We start from the raw sequence: 22,912 nt of genomic DNA, 5'->3' as shown, positions 1-22,912 counted from the left end.
ACTTAAGAAGATACCCTTTTCACATTAGTTTGAGGTCTTAGTGTGAGGGCTGGAAATAGGACTTAATTTCTTTGGACTTTGCTGACAGACTCCTTAGAATATTCTTTCAAGGCAGGGAAACCCCTCTTAGTATTAGGGACAGGAAGGTATTTCCCCAACCCTCATTTATTTGATAAAAGTCTTGGATAACAATCATGCCACCTGTGTGTCAGTCTCCTCCTTCCACACCATTACACTACCTACAGTGATAGTTGGATGCCGTTTAATGGGGGATTCTGGCCTGATGCCCAATCTCACACCCAACAACCAGCATTCTGACAGGATACCAATGCTGTTTCATTTTGCGTTCCATTAACTTGATTTTAATAAGATGTCTTCTGGTGTGTTCCACAAAACTGAGTAACAAGGGCAAGGATGGGGAAGAATGGGCAAGACAAGTGATTAAGCCCTGAACAGTGCAATGTATGAGGAATGAGGCCTGATGAAGAGTGACAGCTTTCTATTCTATTATATTATAACAACACCTGGAGCATTGAGTATTCTTGCTAGGGCAGGTGCCTCCCCATTCAGGACGATTTAGCATCCTATGCACCAGAAAGAACAGACAAGCCTCCTCTATTCTGAGAAGCTGATGCCCGAGTGATGGGGATCACCAGTAACCTTGAGAGAAGTTAAGCCAATTGAACTCCGGCAATTGAGTCCAAGGTAATAGGGCTTGCCATTCAAGGAAATCCTATGAAAATCAATACAGTGACTACTGCAAAGAGCCCTTTCCTGGGTTTCTACTAGCACGCAGAAGAAGTGCTCCTCCTTTGTCACCTACCTTAAGGCCATTTGCTCTCATTTGTGTATAGTTTTGACAGATTTGTCATGGAAGTCTGTAATTTTGTTTGTTCAACGAAACGTTTTGGCTTTCTGAACGAATTCAATACTGATCCGTTTACAGGACTTGGTATTACTGAGTAGCATTCAGCTCATGGAAACCGGTCTGATTACATTATTGGAGAATAAGTGAACTGCCCATACCCGCACATTTCACAGTTCAGAAACACTACTCATTAGTGTTATCTCTGTGTTTGTGGTAAAATAATGGTGGTAAAAAATGGGATTACGTCATATGTGAGCAGTTGCTAGGGCCTCGCTTATAAATGCAATTCCTAAACTTAATTTTGAGGGGATTGTGTCCTCTGACGTATTCCACATCTATGACGGGTAATGACCAATATGCTGCTTCGGAAAGTTTTCGGCAGAGGGCGCGTCCTGCGTCGATGATGTAGATATGTTGTTCCTCGAGGGCCTCCGTTGAGGTCGACGTCACCGGATGTTAAATATAGGGCGCACGGCACCTGTAGCCTCAGTTCCGTTTTTTCCACAACGTGTTTGCTTCAGAATCTCGGCGCGCTCGATTCTTCTTTCCGAACGATGTCTTCATCCTCTTCTGCAACCCCGAAGTCAGGCTTTAAAAAATGTCGGGACTGCGGTTCGAAAATGTCCATCACGGACCGCGACGACATCTGCCTCTGGTGCCTCAGCGAAAGCCACGCCACCGACGACTCCGATGAAGAAATTGAAGGTAGGTAGGGTGTCTAAGCCCCACAAATCGTAGTCCGCTGGGCTTTCGACCGATGATTCGAGGGGCGACTCTCCACGTCACCGAAAATCCCAGGGGTCTCAGGCTAGGAGTGGTTCCCGACATTCCTCTGCCTCGTCGAAGCATTCTAGGAAGTGCCGTCTCTGGTCGCCTTCCCCGTCCTCGTCAGAGGAGGACTCCGCCAGACAGTTGACTTGTCCTACCAAGTCTTCGTCGCCGGCCGAATGGGATGCATTCCGCCAGCAGATGATGGGGATTTTTGAATCGCAAGGCACATTTCCATCCGCGCCTTCGAAGGAAGCCGTCAAGGAACTGGCTCGGGCCACCACTCGCACGCCTTCGGGCTCGGGCGGTCAGCGCAATCATCGGGAGCCGTCGAGGTCCCGCTTGGACAAGGGAGATCGCCATAGCAGTGCCAGATTCAGGTCCCGGTCCTCGACACCATCGAGACTGTCGGAGCCTGTGAAGTCTTCGAAGAAGGCGTCAACGCCATTGGCGCCGAGTCGGTCGAGGGGCTCTCTGGAGGCTCCACCCTCAAAGAAGTCATCGGCGCAGAGGCCGTGAAAGGACACTCTCGGGGCTCCGGTGTTAGGCAGAAACCTGTGCAGTTCCCTTTGGGAACACTGCAAAAGATTTAGGACTACAGGTGTTAGCAGTAAACCCACTTGGTAGCAGTCTGTACCACCCAGATTTACCTGGTAGCTGTGGCTGAGCAGTCAGACTTCCCTCAAGAAGAGTTAGGCAGTATGCAAAGTATACACAATAGGCACTCAGATACAATAGCACAAGCAAACACTGACCAGAGCTTTGGTATCAAAGTATATATTTATTTATTTAAACACACAATGTTTGAAACACTCCAGCACTCTTATTGTAAATCACTCTAAACACAGTTACTATTATGATATATACAACCCTTATTCCCTATCAGACAAGTCTTAGTTAACACCACTTATTTCCAGACAGAGGTGAGCGCTTAACTATAGATGGCACTCCAATAAGTTCATGAAAAAGGGAGGGAAAAAGGCAGAATATGTGAAGATGCACCACTCTAAGATTTAGGAACACTTTTAGCAAGGCAGAAGAGCAAAAGTCACTTGTGAGCCAAAGTTCATAGGCTCGGCCCACTCTTAGAGAGAGCAGAGCACAAATGCGCCCAAGATCACACAGTTACACTAGGCTTTGAAAGTCTTGCAGAGAATTCGAAAAGAGTTTAGAGAGACTCAGAAAAGTTTAGCCAGGGTGTCCCAGGCTAACCCAGGTTCGAAAGCCGGGTGCTAAATCTACCCCGTATAGTCGGTGGCAAGGGAAGCCACGCGGAACACTGTACCTTTAGTGGGAAGGATCCTCCAGCGCTGGCAGTTGTTCCTGGCAGCGGGTGCAAGTCCCGGCGTCGTCCAGAGGAAGAGAAGATCTCGACTTGGAGGAAAGATGAAGGTCATTGCACTGCCAGGGAAGAAACCAGCCGCAGAGTTTTCTGGTTAAAGGTATTACCCTTTATTTCGCGGCCGTGGTAAAACGTGGTATTCCGGTTGCCGGGGTGCTTGGCACAGGCAAGGCGGCCACGAGATGCGTCGGGAAGGCGAAAAGATGGTGAAACTGGTTATCCCCCACCAGTCAAAGGAAGAAGACTCTCCGGCGGGAGATCTCCTCTGTCGTTGGGAAAAGTGGTGAGACGGTTCAGCAGGGCTCCACCGGTAGTGTCATCGTAGCAGGTCGCCTCAGCTTCTCCCTCGTCGGATTCTTAGGTCCTGTGGCGACTTCTGAAGTTCCAGTCCCCAAAGCCCTGCTTTTATGCAGAAAACTCCCATTCACGCAGCCTAGCTATCACTCAAGCATGCTAAGTGGTGAGCCGAACGGCTCACCACTTGGGCCAATCAGGACGGAGTGCGATTTGAGTTGCCTAAGAAACTCAGTCCAGGGTGCCTAAATCCCCCTCCACCCCTCCTAAGTACCCCAGACAGAGTGGCACCACTTTGAAGGCTTCTGTGGAGAAGCCCGCCAAAAAAGTGGAACAAAGGGCTCGACTTGGGTTGCAGTCACAGAAGAGAACACAAACGCCATTTTAGAACCGAGTTTTGGCAAAAAAATACCAACCGGAGAATTAATAATAAATAAATAAACTGGCGGTATGTTCGAGGCTATCGTAATTAAATAAATAAAGATAGTAGCCTCGAACAATGGGAAAATCCCATAGAGAAATATTCGCGGTTGAATATAAAAAGTAGTATCCACTGCCACCAGCCGAAACTCGATCAGGGGGGACGGAGACGTGCCCCCTCGACTAACAGACCCCGGGGCAATCGAATTGCACCGGCCAGTACGTCCACAATATGATGGATTGTACTGGTTCTGTTCAGAATTCAAGACTAGTAAAGGTAATGGTGACTTTACATGCCCTGGGAGACAGTAGTCAGTCCCAGGGTATGGAGTCTATGTTTGGGGGTCGCTATGACACCCCTGGGTTACTGCACTGAGGGTGCTGTGTAACCCATATAACAAAAACACATGAAGCCCTATGGAGTGAAAGACCCCATAGCCCATTAAACACATCTAGAGTCAAAGGAACACACTCCAATCATGTCCAAGAGTGAGGGTAAAAGAGTCTCACTCTTGGCAGGAGAAAAAAAATAAACCCCAAAAATCCAGCAAAGCTGCTGGGGGACTCACTAGGTTAGGAAATTCAGCCTAAACAGAGAATTCTCCCTAACATCCGGCTTTGAAGAAGTTGTCGAAGCCGTCGCGCCTCGGTCTACGTCAACGCCGATTCACTCTGTGCCCTCGACGCCGTTTGTGGATGATTTACCGGAGGTGCCCCTGAGGGCTGTCGAAACTCAGAGGAAAGCTCTCAGTAAGTCTGTGAGGCCTTTTTTTGAGCCTTACTCTGTTCCTCCTCCCAGATTCGATTTGTTCCAACCTTTGGAGAATATTTCAGAGGTGGAAGAAGGGTCTGATGTTGAAATGATTGTGCCTCCTGATGTCCCTGATGACCTTTTGTCGGGGCACAGTCAGATGGAGGACCTCCGTCAGTCCTTGCATGATGCCAGTGGTCTTGACACCTCTCCGGAGGTGGAGTTTGGTAGGACTGAGACGCATGCCGAATCCTCCTATAGGCGTCTCATGTCAAGGGTGACTGAATACTTGGGGTGGTCTGCTCCACCTGTTGATTTTGCCCAGGATGATATGACGGACATCCTGGACCAAGGTCCACCCACTGACCTGGTGTTGCCATTTCGCATGGCTTTGCAAAGAAGGGTGGCAGCGGCTTGGACTGCTCCGGAGAGTCTCCAGGCAGTGAATAAGTCGCTTCTGGAAAAATAACGCCCAGCCAGTAGTGACCCCTGCTACTTGTCGACGCACCCTACTCCGGAGAGTTAGGTGGCGCAGGCGGCTACGGCCCCTGCAAAGCAGGCGGCGTACCCTACCATCCCTCATGATGGGAACGATAAGCGCTTTGATGGTTGGGCAAAGAAGGTATTTTCATCTGGGGGTATGGCTTTGAGAGCAGCCAACTCCGTTTGTGCCTTGGCAAGATTCACTCACACTCTGTGGAATTGTGTATCTTTGCCGGCTGAGCATATTCCCGAAGGGGAAGAACGGGATGGTTTTCTAGCCCTCGTGCAAGACGGCAAGGATGCCATGTGTGAATCCGTTCAGTCGGGTTTGGACACGGCAGACCGTCAGCCGGTCCATGGCCGTGAGCACCGTGTTACGCAGGTTTCCGTGGTTGCGGAAGTCAGGGTTTGCTCCTGATGTGCAATCCCGACATTCTCAACATGCCCTTTGATGGAGTCCATCTGTTTGGCAGCAAGGCTGACGAGAGCCTTGAGAGGTTGCAGACCTCCAAAGCTGCAGCGAAGTCTTTGAGCGCTGCAGTACGTCAACCTCCGCCTTTTCGTCCTAGGGGACAGCAATGGAGGGGTGGTTCCTTTCGGTACTACTCTACCTTTGGTAGATCGAGAGGGGCTGCCATTCAAAGGGGTCACCGTAGGAGTACCAGAGGTGGAAAGCAAGGTACTCGAGGTGCCAAGGTCGCACGGTCAGTTGCCTCTTTGCCCTCAGGCACTGCCACAGCTGCTCAGTCATGCGGCCATGTCCCATGGTTCGCCGGTTGGGGGCAAACTTGCGCAGCATCTTGAAGAGTGGCGAGCCATTACTTCAGATGTGTGAGTTCTGGAGATCATAGCCCATGGCTACTGTCTTCCTTTCCGGCAGAGGCCTCACGACAATCCCCCGGGGAAGCTCTCTTTGAAGCGTCCGGATCCGCTCCTTGCGCGGGAATTCCTATCCCTGCTGGAGAAAGGCGCCATAGGACTGGTGCCTGTAGCGGAGAGGAACAAAGGATGGTATTCCCCTTATTTTTTTATCCCGAAAAAAGACGGGCGATTGAGACCCATCATGGACTTGCATTGGCTGAACAAGCTCCTCAGGAAGGACAAGTTCAAGATGGTAACTCTTTCTCAAGTCCTCCAGGGCCTTCAATTTCAGGATTGGTTGGCGTCTCTCGACCTCAAGGATTCTTACTTTCATGTGCCGATTCATCCCAAGCACAGGAAGTACCTGAGGTTTGCGGTTGGCGACTTGCATTTTCAGTTTCAGGCCCTGCCATTCGGATTGACCTCCGCCCCGAGGGTCTTCACCAAGCTGATGGTGGTGGTGGCAGCGTATCTCAGGAAACGGGGGATTCACGTCTACCCCTACCTGGACGATTGGTTGATCAGGGCGTGGTCTCCCGTGCAAGCCCTAGATCATCTGCCCCTCACCTGCCATTCCCTTCACAAGCTGGGCTTCTCCTTCAATTTAAAGTCGTCCCATTTGACACATACCAAGCGGCTCCAATACATCGGAGCAGTGCTCGACACATCCCTGGGGCAATGTTTGCCTCCCCAGGTGTGAGGGCTCATCACATTCTGCAGATGGTGGACAAATTTCAACGTGCCCAGAGTTTCCAGGCGTTCGATTTCTTGAGGTTGCTCGGCCACGTGGCATCCTGCATTTTCTTGGTGCCAGAGGCCAGGCTGTAGATGAGATCTCTGCAGTGGGCTCTCAAGATGCAGTCGGCGCAGTTCTCCGGCAGGATGTCGGATCCCGTTCATATTCCACCCTCGGTCGCACAGGATCTTCTGTGGTGGGCCGTCGAAGGCAATCTGATGAAGAGAGCTCCATTTTGGCAACCTTGGCCAGAGGTCACTATCGTGACGGACACATCCCTCACGGGTTGGGGAGCTCATGCCAACGAGTTGACAGCGAGCAGCCGTTGGTCTCCGTCGGAGTCCAGACTCCACATCAGTCTGTTAGCTCTGCGGGCTGTCAGGCTAGCCCTGAAGGCTTTTCTGCCGTCTGTGCAGGAGAAGAATGTCCTGATTATGACGGACAATACAGTGGCCATGCACTACCTCAACAAAAAAGGGGGAGGCAGGGTCACTCCCAATGTGCAGGGAGGCGATGCAGCTCTGTTTCTGGGCCATCCAGCAGGAAATGTCGATCTCGGCAGTTCATCTGGCTGGAGACGAAAACGCAGCGGCGTACGCTCTTAACAGGCAGAGCACGATCTCTCACGAGTGGGAGCTGGCTCAGGAAGTTCTGTTGGAGATCTTCGCCCTTTGGGGAACCCCAAAAGTGGATCTCTTCGCCGCCAGTGTCAACTGGAAATGTGGAAGATTCTGCTTGCGGGAACTTCCTCCAAGAGGAGCCTTGGGGGACACGTTTGTAGTGGAGTGGTCCTTCCCACTGCTGTACGCATTTCCTCCAGTTCCCGTCATTCTGCAAGTGTTGTGGAGGTTACGGAGGTTCGGTTCCTGGATGATCCTCATTGCTCTGGCATGGGCAAGGAGAGCGTGGTACCCGGACCTTTTAGACATGTCCATCTGCCCTCCACGCCGTCTTCCCTACCGAGCCGATCTGCTCTCATGGGAGGGGGGTCGGGTGCTCCATCCCGAGGTCAAGTCTCTCAGCCTTCATGTTTGTTAAATGAAAGGTTGAGGTATAAGGATTCGGACCTCCCCGAAGAGGTGATGGAGGTGTTGCTTTCGGCCAGACAGCCCGCAACGAAATCACTGTACCGTTGCCGGTGGAAAAAGTTCTGTGACTGGTGCAGGGTACAGAATGTGGATCCTTTCAAATGTTCCATTCCTTTGGTTTTGTCTTCTTCGCTTTCTTTAGCCCACAAGGGCCTGCAAGTGGGTACCATTAAGGGTTACCTGGCGGCTCTGTCCATATTTAAACGCTCGTCTGGGGAATGTTCTTATTTTAAGATCCCTTTGAGTTCTCAGTTTCTAAAAGGGCTAACTAATGTATTTCAGCCGTCACCTTTCCAGGTGCCGGGATGGGATTTGAATTTGGTTTTAAAGCTCCGTTTGAGCCCTTATATGCTTGTCTGTTGCAACTGTTGTCCTTTAAAACTATTTTTAGTTGCATTTACTTCTGCACGCAGAGTAAGTGAGTTGCAGGCACTTTCCGCCAAGCCACCCTTTACTGTTTTCCATAAGGACAGGGTTGTCCTGCGTTTACCTCCTTCTTTTCTTCCGAAGGTTGTGTCGGAATTTCATTTGAGCCAGAAGGTGATTCTTCTGCCGTTTTATCCTCCTCCACATCCTGGTAAGGAAGAGGAGAGGCTCCGTAGGTTGGATCCTAGAAGAGCTTTGAGTTTCTATCTCTCGCGGATGTCCCGGGTCAGAGTGGACGATCAGCTCTTTGTTGGTTATGCTGGAAGGCGCTTGAGTCACGCTATTTCCAAACAGACCTTGTCTAGATGGATCATTTTGACGATTTCTAAGTGTTAGCGTTTGGCGGGAAAGGACCCTCAGTAGGCTTACAGGCTGACTCTACTAGGGGTGTGGCTGCCTCCACTTCTCTACAGAGGGGTGTTCCGATTCGCAATATTTGCGAAGCAGCCACATGGGCCTCTGTCCATACTTTTGTGAGACACTATTCCTTGGACTCTGTCCATGGGTAGAATTTGGCCTTTGGTAAGGCAGTCCTCTGTTCAGCAATTTGATTGGGCATTCTAAAATTCTAAATTGTAAATTCTTTTCCCACCTTCAAACGTTGGTACTGCTTTGGGAGTCTGTCATAGCTGTGGAATACATCAGAGGACACAAGCCCATCGAAGAACAAGTTACTTACCTTATCTAGTAACGTTCTTTCGATGGGATGTTCCTCCGATGTATTCCACATCGCACCCTCCCAGCCTGCCCCTCTACAGACTTTCTTATGCGATTGCAGCTTACGTTTCCGCAAGGCTTTCTGCAGTCATACTGGCAGGAGATTGGTGCCACACGTTCTGGGGAAAAAACTACAACTGAGACTACGTGCGCCGTGCGTCCTATATCTAACATCCGGTGACGTCGACCTCAACGGAGGCCCTCGAGGAACAACGTATCGACGTCATGGACACAGGACGCCCTCTGCCGAAATTTTTCAGAAGCAGCACAGCTGTGGTCATTACCTGTCATAGATGTGGAATACGTCGGAGGAAAACCCCATCGAAAGACTTTTCGTAAGTCTCTGTAATCGATAATTGTTGGATTACTATGAAGCGCAATGTCTCACATATTAGGCCATGTGTTGGAAGAAGACTTCTTAAAATACAGAGAGGAGAAGGGGAGTGCTTCTGGAAGCTTCTTTTTGGGAGACCATTGTTGTCTTGTAAACAGAGAATCTTATAAGCAATTGCATCCAGCATTCATAAAAGGATGTAGGACAGAGGTTTTTGAGAGCATACCCTTAATAGTTCAGGCAACAAATCCCATGCTGGGGCGGTGTATAGAAGCAACATCAATTTCTGGGGAAGATAAGGCTTGTCATCACCATTGACACCTAAGGTTCCACCTGCAGCCTTACTGGGAAAGGGGAATGCACTTTCTTCCAGGTCGCAGAAACATGTGAGTCACATAAAATGGGAACAGTTGCGCTGAGAGCAGGTCTAATGCCGCTGAGATAGAAAATAGTAATCCCTTCACGTTGAAGCTTTGGAGCTGTGTCAGAGTGTGGCCCCTCAGCAGTGTTGAACAGCTGTTCAGGAGTTGATGTGAATTCCAAAATTGTTTGCTCCACAGTGTCGGCAGATGAGTTCCCTGAGAAATGAGGATTCATTAGGACACTGCCAAACCCGCTACAGTAAGGAAGGAGGACAATTTAATGGAGCTCAATTGCAGACTTCTGTTTTGCACAGGAAATTAGCTTGGTCTCCATCACAGGTTTCCCCCCTTCTCACCTGTCTGTGGTGTTTGTTGGAGTTCTTCGATGAGGTCTTCTTTCGCACAGTTCGGGTGTTGTATAACCCTGTGCGTGGGTCCTCGGGTTCCAGCGTGCGTTCAGCGTCCCGTCTCCAGGGAGCGTTCAGCTGTCTGGGAAAAAGTCCAGGAAAATGGCGAGGAGCGCACTCGGAAGGCGAGTGCAAAGGAGATCCAGGAAAGCAAACTGAGGACAAGAAAGGGAAGGATGAAGGAGGAGGAAAATTAGGGGACCGGGAACCAGGGATCGGAGGAATTTGTTGTACGAACTACGGCAGCACACGTCTGGCTACTGCAAGCGGTAGCGTTGAGACGCGCAGGGCCGCTGGGGCGTGTCTGCTTTGTAGAGTGTACAACGCAGAGACTGGCAAACAGCATTCCGCGTTCGGCGGCCATGTTGGGAGTACTGCTGAGTTCAGTCCCCTATGGGTCAGGGACCATGAAGTCCAGAAAGGACGAGTCCGATGGTTCATGACAGTCTCTGCATGTGTGGACATTTCAGTGGTGGGGTTTTCATTCTTTGTACATGTGTACTTCATCCATTAATTTAGATGTTTGGGTGTTTGACTGAATTGCTGTATTAATTATTTGGTCCAAACCTGCATTAGAATTGTTCTCCTTTCTTTGTCTATTGCTAATGAATGGTTTATATTCAGGTAGATCTGCTTTATAGTTTGCCCATTCCTTCCAAATCATTCTGTGCTGTGTAGTTTTGGGTGGAGATGCTGCATCACTACCCTGGTTGCCCTTACCCGGGGGTATACTATTCAGCAATATTATATATGCATCCTCTCTAGCTACATTGCAGGTTCACACATGCAGCCTTATTCCTTAGGAACAGAGGTTCCAGTGGGTGGCCCCCAAGATTCTTCTGTTTGGACACCTTTTAGTGAGGCGGTCTTTACCCTGATTTCTAGGTCAGCTCTGCTGACAAAGAACTACTGTACATTTAGTCCCAGAGAAAATAAACCATCTATTGCATGGCCTTATGGACATTCATAGCCACTTTTCATAAATGTGTTCTGCAATGTATACCATTGTTATGAGCCCTTTAAATTAACCGTGCTGTAGGAAAGCAATACTAAAAAACCTCTCTGCTTGCTTCAATTCAGGGTCTCTGGTTACTTCACGATCCATCACACCTACACGCATTGTCCTCAGCAGGCACTCGGGTTCAGTGTCGTCTTCACGTATTAAGCACAGTGCTGCCAAAGGACAGTCCAAGAGTAGACTATCACTTGGGCAAGGTGATGTTATGCAAGATGATGATGAGGAGCAAAGTACCGATGGTGAAGGGTCCCACAGTGAAGGTAAGAATATAGAACTCATTGGAGAAAATGAACTTTAGCTCATGTAAATTAAACCGAGCACTTTTGTTTTTGGTGGTCAGTATATCTCAAGCTCGTAAGGTGACACTATAGTGCGTAACTTTAACATATTGTGCTACTTACAACTCTGATGTGTTGCGGAGTGGAGCACGAGTGGTGTTTGGTGGTGACCACAGTATGTTTTCACTGTCTACTACTCAGAAGTGTAGCCCAGTGAACAGCCTTTAGCTCTTCACATAAATTGTCCTGTGCATCGCTGAAGCGGTGTGGTGCGCAAATGGTCTTTGGTGGTCCATGGTGTGCCGGGGGTGAACAGAGGCCTCTGACCTGCTCTGCATCTCTGAACCCCTTTACCGCCTGAAACCGCTGGATAATCGACAGTACGCACCCACTAAGACTTGTATTCTATTTGTTGTGCTGCTCGTCAGGTAAGCCACAATCTCCTGCGATCTTTAAGCTCTCATCCTCCCCTCCCTTACGGAAGCACCTCCCTCCCTGGGTCGGTGTGCTCGTAAAATATTCTCACTAGCTCTGCAAGCCTGCTTTATCAGAGTTGTGCTATGGCCTGCTCACCGTAAACGGATTGAACGTCCCCTTCCCGGCTGGCAAGGCATTCCCTACTAAATTGAAAAACCCCTGGTACAACATAAGAAAGAGTGAGGGGTGTGCTTCGATGAACCAATGCAGGTCTCAGCCAATGGGTCAGAAAAGGGGAGTGAAGCAGACAATGGCCCTCCCTCTCGTCAGAATGGTACGATACCTGCATTTTTTCAGCAGGAACAGCTTGCAATTATTCTGCAGACTGTGTCAGAAGGGACTGTGTCAGAAGGGCCGGATAATACATATGCAGGAGGGAAGGCCACACCAAGACTCTTTGAATTTTGACGATATCGACAATAGCTCCCTTTTGGACCTCTGCCTTACCATCCAACAAAATATGGAGGTGTTCAAATCTCTTCCGCATAGCCAGAGGTTTCAATTATGGGTGAGGCAGCCTTTGCGGAATTACAGTCCTCATGGCTTCAATCCAGTTTGCCATGAAAATCTTAATAAAACTGTGTTGACGGATACATGAAAACCTGCAGCCGTTGCCCCACACGGCCAACCCACAGTCTATTACAGAAGAAGCGCTGTTGGTTAATTCATCTTCTGCCACGGCACAGCACGGGCAAGCTACAGCCCCTACATCTAACGAGAATGTTGATACTACAGACACCTCGGCTATCTTCTTCTCGCAAAACCAATGCTGATTGGCAAGTCGGGCGGTGACCCGTAAGATTCCTTGTGAAATAGCTGCCTCCTTACCTCCCACTGAAATCCCAGTCAAAAAATCAAAAAAGAGTGCAAAAAGGGCGGACTCGATAAAAACATCAGGAAAAAAGCCTGGGGAAACTTAATAAGTTGAGTCTTAGCAAACAAGACTGTAGGTGGGGCACACTCTACGTCTCAACAACGCAACATAGGCTTAGACTCAATCGCATCACAAACCACTGCGAAGGTCCCTGATGACAATTACACCCCGATTGTGCCTTAAAGGCCATTGGATGCTAGACCCACCCTAAAAAAGGTGCGTACTTGGAAAGTGGCATATGTACGGGAATAACACCTGAGAGAAAGGTGTGTACTATAAAGAACATCAACCAAAAATCCTGTGACAAATGGGTATCTGGGACCGCCTTTCTGGCTCGCCTCCATCTAGTGCCCCAACTGCGAGTGCTGGTATCCGAGGACTTTGCGTTCTTCGAGCCCTTGAAGTGCTCCAACCCTAACGTCTCGACGGTGCCCTGCAAATATGCAGAAACGGCATGTCTTTTGTGCCATTCCCACGCACAACTTCTGAGTGGGTGAGTAGAGCTGGACGCCAAGGTGGACCTAGCTCTACCAGTCCCTATGCGATTCAGTAAAGCCTCTTGAGTAGCTGTGGCGCAGCTCCCAGACAAGGATGATGTCCAGCTATCTGACATTCGAGCGATGCTGAAGTGGTTGGCTGATTCCTTACCTGTAGCGATGAGTAAACAATGAGAGTGGTCGCTTATGACGTGGAACCACCCAGCGCTTTTCTCTTCTCCTATCCCTCTTAGGCTCCCTTCCCTATGTAAAATACCATAGTTTCTTTCTGCTTCAAGAAACATGGGTGACGACTTCTATATTGGTTGACGTCTATACCATCTATCAATCATTTTCAAGGAAGGGTAGTAGGGGTAGACCGTATGGGGGCCTAGCCACAGGGGTGATCCACAGTCTGAACTGCCGTAAAATTTCATCTGTGCTGCATGAACTCTGTGCTGCATGAACTATTACTAGCAGTTGAGGTGACTACTAACATGAATGACATATACTCTTACGTCCCGTCCCCTTTCCTCCATATCCATACTGCTTGGGTGTCCCTTTCTAGGGACGGGAGACTGAACCTTTTTCACCAGAAAATACCTTCCGCTTTAAATTTAGCAGTGCGCGGGGGTGCGGCCCTGGGAGCATGCACTACCCTGACTCTGCCCCCCGGAGCCACACCTCATTCCCCTTTTCTGCTTCGACGGGAACAGCCCAATTTCACCAGCGCTCCTGGGGATGGCCCTGCCATGTAATACCACGCGCTTTTCCCCAGATTCTTCTTCTATCTTTTTCTCATTCAGGTGCTTGGTCTGCAGTGTCACGCTCCTCCCCAGCGCATGTCGACTTCAGCAGGCTTCAGCAGATGTCCAGCCTGCGAGGGGCTCTTTCCTACGTCCGACCCCCACGCTCTTTGCCTCGGCTGCCTTGGCCCCGACCACAGCTGGGAAGGTTGTACCGCGTGCGACGCACTAACTCCACGCACACTAAAGAACTGGCTAGCTAGGTGGAGGGAGCTCTTCGAAAGGTAGCCTACAGAGGACTTGAAGAACTTTGTCAGACAGAGATCGAGCCCCAAGGGAGGGCCTCTATTTCCATCGCACCCCGTAAGGGCGACTCCTTCCAGAGGAAACGCCAGAGCGGGAGGTACCTCTGGGGTTCTTGTACAAGCCAGGCACTGAGGCTAGTCCAGCTACCGGATTCACAGCCGAGGGGTCATCTGAGCCTTCCGAACACAGTGCTGAGGAACTGCAAAGTTCTTTTACCGGATGTACACCTGAGTACCGACTCAATATCTGAGGGGGTGCCTGCATGCAGCACTACCGGCGACACTGCCAAGGGCAATACGCCTTTCAGGCCTAGAACTGAGGTGCAGGGTAGACCTCATGCTCCACCACCAAGAGTCTTGGAGGAGGCCGGGCCCAGGGAGCCATACACCATGACTTTTGCACGTAGCATGCAGCTCGACAAAATGGCTGCTGTGCCATGCAACATGGCCACTTTTCCGATGCCACTCCTCGGAACAGAGCAGACGGGGGAACAAGTTCAATGTGGGACTGGTGTCAACCAGGTATGTGGCCTACAGTTCATCCTTCAGCAGCGCACTCTACCTAGACAGAGTGCGCTCCAGCCCCAGCAGCTCCCAGCCACTCCCTCAATGTCACCTGCCACCTCTTCATTCTTCAAAGACAGCTTCTAAGAAATGTTCCTGGCGCTGATGCGAACCCCCAGTCATTCCTCCCATGGCCCTTGAGCAACAGGCCCCAGCGCAGCCCCTTCTGCCCCTGCCAGCTCCTTCGATTCCAGCTCCCCTGCCTCACACAGTACAGTTGGTTCCACAACAGCCTGCGCACCAGCCTCCGCCTTCGGTCTCCACACCGCAGCCCATGGCGCCCAGCACTCCTCCACCCGCTCCAGACCAGCTGGACACTCGGGTGGACACAGACGAGGAGGAGGACCCTGACATGCCGCCGTCAGCAAAGGCCTTACACGACTGGCTTGTAGGTTTGGCTGAATATCTGGGCCTTCCTCAACCTGTGGTCGAGCAGCTTGAGGGAGGGGTATTAGCAGAAGTCCTCACTTTACAACCCCCTACCAAAATGGGTATCCCGATACAGAAGGACGTTGTTGTCTTGGCCAAGAAAGGGTGGCTCAAGCCACACTCAGCCCAACCTGTCCATCGGCGCCTCAATGCCAGGTATAGACAGATGGGGGGGAACCATTCTTGCTGTCGGCGCACCCTCAACCGCACTCTTCGGTGATCACTGCAGTGTAAGTTTACTCTAAGCCTCAGTCGTCGTCGGCCACCTAGTCCTCGGCGATGCTAGACAAGGAGGAGAAGATCTTGGAGGCGTACAGGAAAAAACTACTCCAACGCATCGTTGCACCTGGGTAAATCCAACACGTATGCCATGCTGGCAGTCGCTAACCAGATGCTTTGCCGGGAAATAGCCTTCCTTCCAGAACCTCCAGTGCAGAGCCAGGCACGCTTCAAAGCGGATCTAGGAGAAGCCAAGCTGGTAGCACAGGACATCATGGAGTCCACCGTGGACCACATCGATACCTCTGGCCTGGCCATCTACATCGCCACAGACACGAGGAGGACGGCCTGGCTTCGGGCTACTAAATTTAACACTGATGTCCAGAAACGCATATTGGACCTTTCGTCGAGGGTAGTGATCTTTCACTCTACCACTGACAAGGAATTAGATCAAAAGAAGAACAGCTCGCAAACTGCAAATTCTTTATCTTAACAAAGGCCATGCTCAAGGCATACACCCATTTGCATCAAGGCTCTGACAGGGGGCAGTCGTTCGCCAGGTTCCGGGTCTTCCAGGAACAGAGGACGAGACAACCTAACTGCTCGCCCAGTCAGCACTGGCGCAAACAAAAGGGGGGTGAGAGCAAGGGCTTCTTCCAGTCCCCCTCCTCAGCAGCAGCCTCAGAAGGAAAGAAAGCATGATGCGTCCCTTCGGGTCCACGTGTCTCCAGTGTGGGGCAGGGTTGCCTTTCACGCCCAATTTTGGCGCCAGAACTTTGCAGATCCCTGGATCCTCTCTATAGTATCCTTGGGGTACCGCCTACCGGTTCCTTCGCCTCCTCATACATCCCCTCTACTCCCACAGATCGGGACAGCAACTCTGGTGGCAGAGATCTGGTCGCTGTTCGAAAGCCAGGCAGTGGAAGCAGTCCCAGCCTACCAGAAAGGATTTGGCTTTTATTCCAGGATTTTCGCCATACAAAAGAACCACCAGGCTGGCCTGAGAATTGTGTTGGACCTATCCACCCTCAACCTCTCCCTCCATCTTCAGAAATTCAAGATAGTTACACCAGCACTCGTTGCGGAGAAACTAGATAAGGGAGACTGGATTTGCTCCCTGAATCTGTTGGACGCCTATCTTCACGTCCCGATTTGGCAGCCACATCGCTCCTTCCTGTGCTTCAGGATTGTCGGCTGCCATTTCCAGTACAAGGTACTACCCTTTGGCCTCAACTCAGCCACCAGGGTATTTACCAGACTCATGAATGCAGTGGCAGCCCTCCTCAGGGCACAGGGCCACCATGTCTACCTGTACCTGGACGACTGGCTCGTCAGGGCTAAATCTCAAGAGGGGGTTACCTACACTTCCTCTGCTCTTATGAACACACTCCATGGCCTGGGGTTTACTATCAACCTCAAGAAGTCTCTGCTGCAGCCCACGCAGAGCCTCAACTTCCTGGCTCTCATCTGGGATGCGAGCTCCGAGGGAGTCTTTCTCTCGGAGGACAAGATTACGGCTCTTAAGAGAGCCACTACGCACTTCCTCACCAGAGCAGTGACCTCACCCTGCTGGTAACAACACTTACTAGATATCATGGCAGCGGTCCTCCTGCCCATGCCTCACACGAGACTCGGGATGAGGAGGTTACAGCTGCACTTCGCAGCCTCATGGAATCAGGAGAGGGGCTCCCAAGCGGAGCTTTTCAGCATACCTCCTTCTCGCCACCCAGACCTCTCATGGTGGTCCAGGGACTGCAACCTGCAGACGGGCGAGCCCTTCTGGCAGCCGGCCCTGCAGATCACCATCACTATGGACTCCTCCCTGGAAGGCTGGGGGGGTCACTCTGGACAGCCACACCGTCCATGGAGTCTGGACCCGACAGGAGCGGGAATCACATATCATCTGTTTAGCTCTCAGGGCTTTCCTTGCTCTCATTGGAGGCAGGTCCGTCCTTATCCAGACTGACAATTTCACCAGCATGTACTTCGTCAACAAACGGGGGGTACCAGATCCCCTCCGCTGTGCAGCCTAGTGGTCAGCATGTAGGAATGGGCCCCGGAGAAAAGCAACTACCTCACGTCCATCCAACTCCCAGGGGACAGGCTCAGCAGACTCGGAGCGGACAATCACGAATGGCAATTGAACGACCAGGTACTGCATTTGTTCTTCAACAAATGCAGCCATCCTCAGGTGGATCTGTTTGCCTCCGTTAAGAACAGGAAGTGCCATCAGTTTGTGTCTTGGCAGGGGCAGGGCCCCGGTTCCCTGGGCGATGCATTACAGATTCGGTGGGAAGGCATGACAGCCTATGCCTTTCCTCCCACACCCCTGGTCCACAGGGTAATCCGCAAGATAAAGGAAGCTTGTCACCTCACCATCATTCTGATAGCTCCATGGTGGCCGGCGAGACCGTGGTTCTCCGAGCTGCTCAGCCTCACGGACACACCACCCATTCATCTTCCGCTGGGTCCAGTTCATCTCTTGTCCCAGCAGGGGGGCAGGGGTTATCCACCCCGCACCACAGAAGTTAGCCCTCGCAGCGTGGTTCCTGAGCAGGTCACCCACATGCAGTGGAGCCTCTCTTAGGCTAATTTAGAGATCATTCAGTGGACCAGGAGCCAATACAAGAGTAAATGGACTAGGGTCTGTCATTGGGCAGACTCTAAGGAGATTGACCCACACTGGATGATGTATTCTCCTTCTCTGCACACCTTGCGCACTCAGGCATACATTTGAACACATGTCGCACCTATCTGGCAGCCATAGGGGCTTACAGAAATTCGGAGGAGGAAGTCTTCTAGTCTTCCAACCCGATAGTCAAGAAATATCTGGCGGGCTTGTCCAGGCTCTACCAGCCCATCAAGTGGCCACACCCCATGTGCGCACAAACCCTTCGTGCCAATGGCGTTTACGGACATCAGGCTGGTCACCATTAAGACAGATTTTTGGTGGGCCACACCTCTGCTCGCAGAGTCAGCGAGATCCAGGCTCTGGTGGCCTCAGAACCCTATACCGCTTTCCACAGTGAGAAGGTGGTCCTACGGACTCACCCGGCCTTCCTAAGGTACCATCTGCTTTCCATCTTAACAAGGAAATAGTCTAGCCTATTTTTTTTGCTGACCCCAAGGACGAGACTCAGAGAGTCTTGCACTGTCTGGATGTCAGGCGCACTCTGCAATTTTATCTGGACAGGAGGGCTTCCGCAAGTCGGCCACACTTTTAATCACCTTCGGGGGATCCAGGCCCGGGTATCAGGCATCCAAGGCTTCTAATGCACGGTTGATGGTGGCGGCCATCAAGGAGGCTTGCGACGGGCAGCACAAGCCACTGCCAGCTAACATGCATGCTCACGCTGTCAGAGCCAAGGCCACCACCATCTCATTCCAACGGCAGGTTCTGTGGCAGGTCATAATCCGGGCAGCCACCTGGGCCACTGCTTCGGCTTTCTGCAAGCATTACTGTTTGGACGCCGGCTCTAAGGAACCTGTTTGCTTAAGGAGGGTCTCCTCTCCACCCTGGGACTACGTTCAGTTGTAATCGGCCATGCAGTATGGAGGAAAGGGGACGGGACGTAAAAGTAATTATAAGTTTCTCACCGTAGTGATTAAGTCCTTAGTTCCCTTTCCTCCATACATCCAACCATCCTCCCACCTAATGGGACTGAGGTGTGGCGCCGGGGGACAGAGGCATGGTAGCGCATGCTCCTAGGACCACACTCCCACGCGCCTCTAAATTTAAAGGGGAAGAAGGTTTTTTCTGGTGAAAAAGGTTCCGTCTCCCGTCCCTAGGAAGGGACGCCCATACAGTATGGAGGAAAGGGGACTAAGGACTAATAGTACATTAGTTACTACAGAGAGTAACATATAATTAATTAGGCACTGCTGGTAAATGTCTACAATCCCCCTGGAGCAAAACAGAGAGAGCAGCTCCAAGAGGAGTTGCATGACCTCCTGATGAATTGGAATGGTGGGCAGGGGAGGACAGCATCATTATTGGGGGGGCTAAATTGCTGTTGTGCTGAAGGCACCCAGGTAAAGGATTCCCTGTTGCTCAGGAGTACAATGAAGCAAAATCCCTCTGATTACGAGGGATTATGTTGGTTAAGGTTGTTCCATAGTTGTGACCTGGAAATATTGAAGGGTCGCACAAAAGGTGACATTCCAAGTGAATACACCTGGAAAGGTGGAAGTGCATGTGCAACGCTGGATTACCTATTTGACAACAGGGAGGCAGCTCCTAGGATTATGGAGCTACATGTTAACCCCAACACCTGGAATGATCGTGAGGCCCTAATCCTTAAATTAAGAGCCCTCTCCACGCAGCCAATAGCTCAGGCCATGGGGGACTTGGAAACTATAGTCAATCCAGCCGTATTAAATGGTCCAAAAACAACATTCTAAGAGCTAAACTCGCCACTTTGCATATGTCTCCCCTTGATCTCAATGTCTTCCATAATATGATATGGATGACATTGAGAGGTGGATCACCACTTTTGTCGGTCGACATGCAACCTCAAAACGGCCCCTGACCTGTAGAGAACAAAAACCACGCCTCATTTATGACAAAACCATAAGGGACATGAAACGCAAATTGTGTGGGGACTTGCGTAGGGTAAATACCACTGCTTTCTCCCATAGGGCTTACCCCAAAGAGATTAAACATCTAAAAAATGTATACCGCAACTGGCTACGCTGGTGGCACCACTCCAACAGAGATGCTCTTTGCAGTGGATACTCTCGGAGTATCTTTACTCTCCTGGGGAGGCTAAAGGGTGTAAGAAACAGAGAATGGTAAACCCTGTTAATGATCACACATGGGTGGCTTTTGTGAACAAACGCAATGTCGCTGCAACTATTCCTGCCGTTTCGCATATTGACATTAAACCGACAGGTTGGGCCACAGTTTGGGCCTTAGGTATAGACGAAGAAGAAGACCTTTACCTAAAAATTAACACACACTAAAATTATCCCGGGCACCAGGGCCGGATGGCCGGGCTAATGTAGTCATGAGGCATAATCCCAAATTGTGGTCCTCGCTGTTAAAGATCCTATTCGATAAATTCCTAGAAGAAGGATAGATCCCTGCCTCCTGGTAAACTGCCATCCTAATCCCGGTCCTAAAAAAGGGTTCCCCTAATGACACGCGTAACTACCATCTATTGTCATCGTTAGACTGCACAGGGAAACTGCTTCCTTCCTTCTGAAGGAACTACAGAGGTGGGTGGAACACAAGGGTATCTTGGATAGATATCAGAGGGGTTTCCGGCCAGACTATTCTACTTCACATAACCTATGGATCCTCAACTTCCTGGTTGAACAAACCAGGGACAAAAATGCACCTCCTTTATGTCCCTGGGCTGCCAACCGGGCATTCTTTATTATCTCAAACTATTCCACAAGAATTATACAGTATCTCTTAGACTCAACTCTGGGGGTGCCATGACTGTCCCGATAGCCCAGTGCAATGGGGTCAAACAGGGCTGTGTCACGGCTCCCTTTTTATATGATGTGTGTCTCAGATCTTCCCCAATTTCTGTCTTGTAGCAGTGGTTGCCCCCGCTCAAATTGATCAGACACACTGCACAGTTCTAGCCTATGCGGACGATCTTGTCCTACTAGACCAGACCTGCAGCGCAACTCACTCTGGGCGTATGCAGACAAAAATGGTTTAACGATTAACAGAGATAAGACCCACCATCTTATTTACTGCTAAGCATGTAGCTATACCTACACTTTTTGTTTCAAACAATTCAATCTCCTACACTGACCTCTACACATATCTGGGGGTGGAATTTGACGCTAGACCTGGTTACACAACCTGTATCGAGGTGCATACCAGGAAGGAAATTCAGCTCACATCGTTAATTGTGCAATTCAATAAAAGAATGGGTGACTACACAGTCGTGCGTGTGAAATAGTTATATCTGCAATGCCTGGTCCCGATGGTTAACTACGGCCTGGAGAGTTTGGTCAACCTGGATCTGAAATGGCTACAGCTGGTTGAAGGTAGATTTTGGAAGAAGATATTGGGATTGCCTAATTGTGTCCCTATGGCGATACTGCATCTATGGTGTTGAAAATCAGAGCAACCATCCATATTAAAATGATGAGTGGGACTACCAGTCCTTTGCTTCAGAGACTAGGTAATACTGAGGGCAAGCTGGAAGCCAAGTCTAGCTTCAAAAGGAACATGAAAACTCTTTTTAAGGATATAGGGTGGACTCCCAGCTGGGGGGATAATCTTTGTGACTTAAGGTATACATTCGAAAAACGCCTGGGGCTTTGGGATTGGAATGAAAATTTCAGCCACCTTAGCGCGCTACAATGTTATTCCTTCATTCCGGACGTATTATACACCTATTTGAAAGCTCAACCTTATTTGGCCATATTCCCCTCAATTGAATTGCAGAGATTTGTTTTATTTTTGCGCATAATTCGCCTGCCTGTCCTAAGTGTCTTAGGCATTTCTCTCTCATTGACTGAAGAGGACCGATTTTGTCGCATCTGCCGCAATAAACCAAAGAGTCAAACGTGTCATGACAGAATGGCCAACAGTGGGTACGTGCACATGAGCCAGTTGGGCAAATATGTGCATCACCTAGAGACTGTCCAGGACTACCGTTTTTGAAAGCGCTGCATTAGTTCCGACAATAGGGGGTGCCACATGGCCTTGTTTAGAGTCTTGAAGGTAGTGGCTAAGTTATTAACTCTGACACATGACAAAGAGGCCCAAGCAATAACGAATGAATCAATAAGCAACAAAGGTACCGACCCTGTGTGTTCCACCCTTAGTCGAGAACTATTAATTGAGTGGAATAAATGAATGAATGAAATAATTTTCCGTTTTTTAATTAATTATTATTGTTCAGGTTAGTGAATTGATGGGCATTGTGGGGGCAGAAATTGCATGGGGACAGCTAAACAACCTTTTTTATTTTATTTGCGTAGCAGCCATATAAACCACTTGGGTATAAAAGGAAAGCATCGAGCATGCTACACTGTGGTGATCAAAAAGATTCACACACAGGCCTAGAAACCTTAGCCTTACTTGTGGTGGTATGGTTTGTGACCCACAATCCTTGCTTAGGATTAGTGTGTTAAAAGGCGGAGGGTGCATTATTTTACTATTATTTATTTTACAAGAATCCAGGAAAATTCTACAGTAATTTTGTAACCATCTTTTTGTGTAGCAGCTAAAATATCCCCATCTGATGGTACTTCAACATCTGGTAATCTGAGTAGGCAATCAGTTGCCTTGTGCTCTCGGCAAAGTGAAGGACCTCCCATCAAGGAAAGGAATCGGATCTCATCCAGATCACTGGAGAAAGACAAGAGGATATCAAAAAGGGTACAAAGCAGTGAGGAATCAGAAGATGCAGAGGAAGAACATAGGATGAGTGGTAGCAAACTGGCCACTAGAGGTAAGAAATAAACATTCTCTGAAGCAAGTCTACATCTAAGCAAAGATCCCAAAATGCCTTCACCACTTTCACCACTTGAGTTCTCTTAAGTAAAGTTAAGTTTATGGGTTCCTTATATCTCACTTCATGCCTCTGGCTTCTGAGCCCGGGGCTGTTATCGAACCCGTGCTGCTCAGTCTAGTCCTATTTCCAAGACGTCTTTCCAAGACGAGAACGTTGCCCCTAGCTTAAAGAAGGACTAGTTCTCA

General features: G+C 49.9%; 1 protein-coding gene across 6 annotated transcripts in view; it reads left to right on the top strand.

Moving 5' to 3' along the window:
• CENPT (centromere protein T) overlaps positions 1 to 22,912 on the top strand; it is a 1,770,416-nt gene that overhangs the window by 1,325,099 nt on the left and 422,405 nt on the right. For 5 of the 6 annotated variants that reach the window (XM_069655330.1, XM_069655348.1, XM_069655339.1 and 2 more), the window contains 2 exons: positions 10,938 to 11,135; positions 22,434 to 22,664. In XM_069655330.1, the coding sequence (XP_069511431.1) occupies positions 10,938 to 11,135; positions 22,434 to 22,664 (429 nt within the window). The remainder of the gene's footprint in view (positions 1 to 10,937; positions 11,136 to 22,433; positions 22,665 to 22,912) is intronic. The other variant, XM_069655313.1, reaches the window with a different exon arrangement.

Source organism: Ambystoma mexicanum, chromosome 1p (genome assembly GCF_040938575.1).
Source record: "Ambystoma mexicanum isolate Mex_15411 chromosome 1p, UKY_AmexF1_1, whole genome shotgun sequence".
Classification (NCBI taxonomy): Eukaryota; Metazoa; Chordata; class Amphibia; order Caudata; family Ambystomatidae; genus Ambystoma; species Ambystoma mexicanum.
Note: the sequence above shows the minus strand (reverse complement) of the source record. Positions and strands in the feature narration are given on the sequence as shown.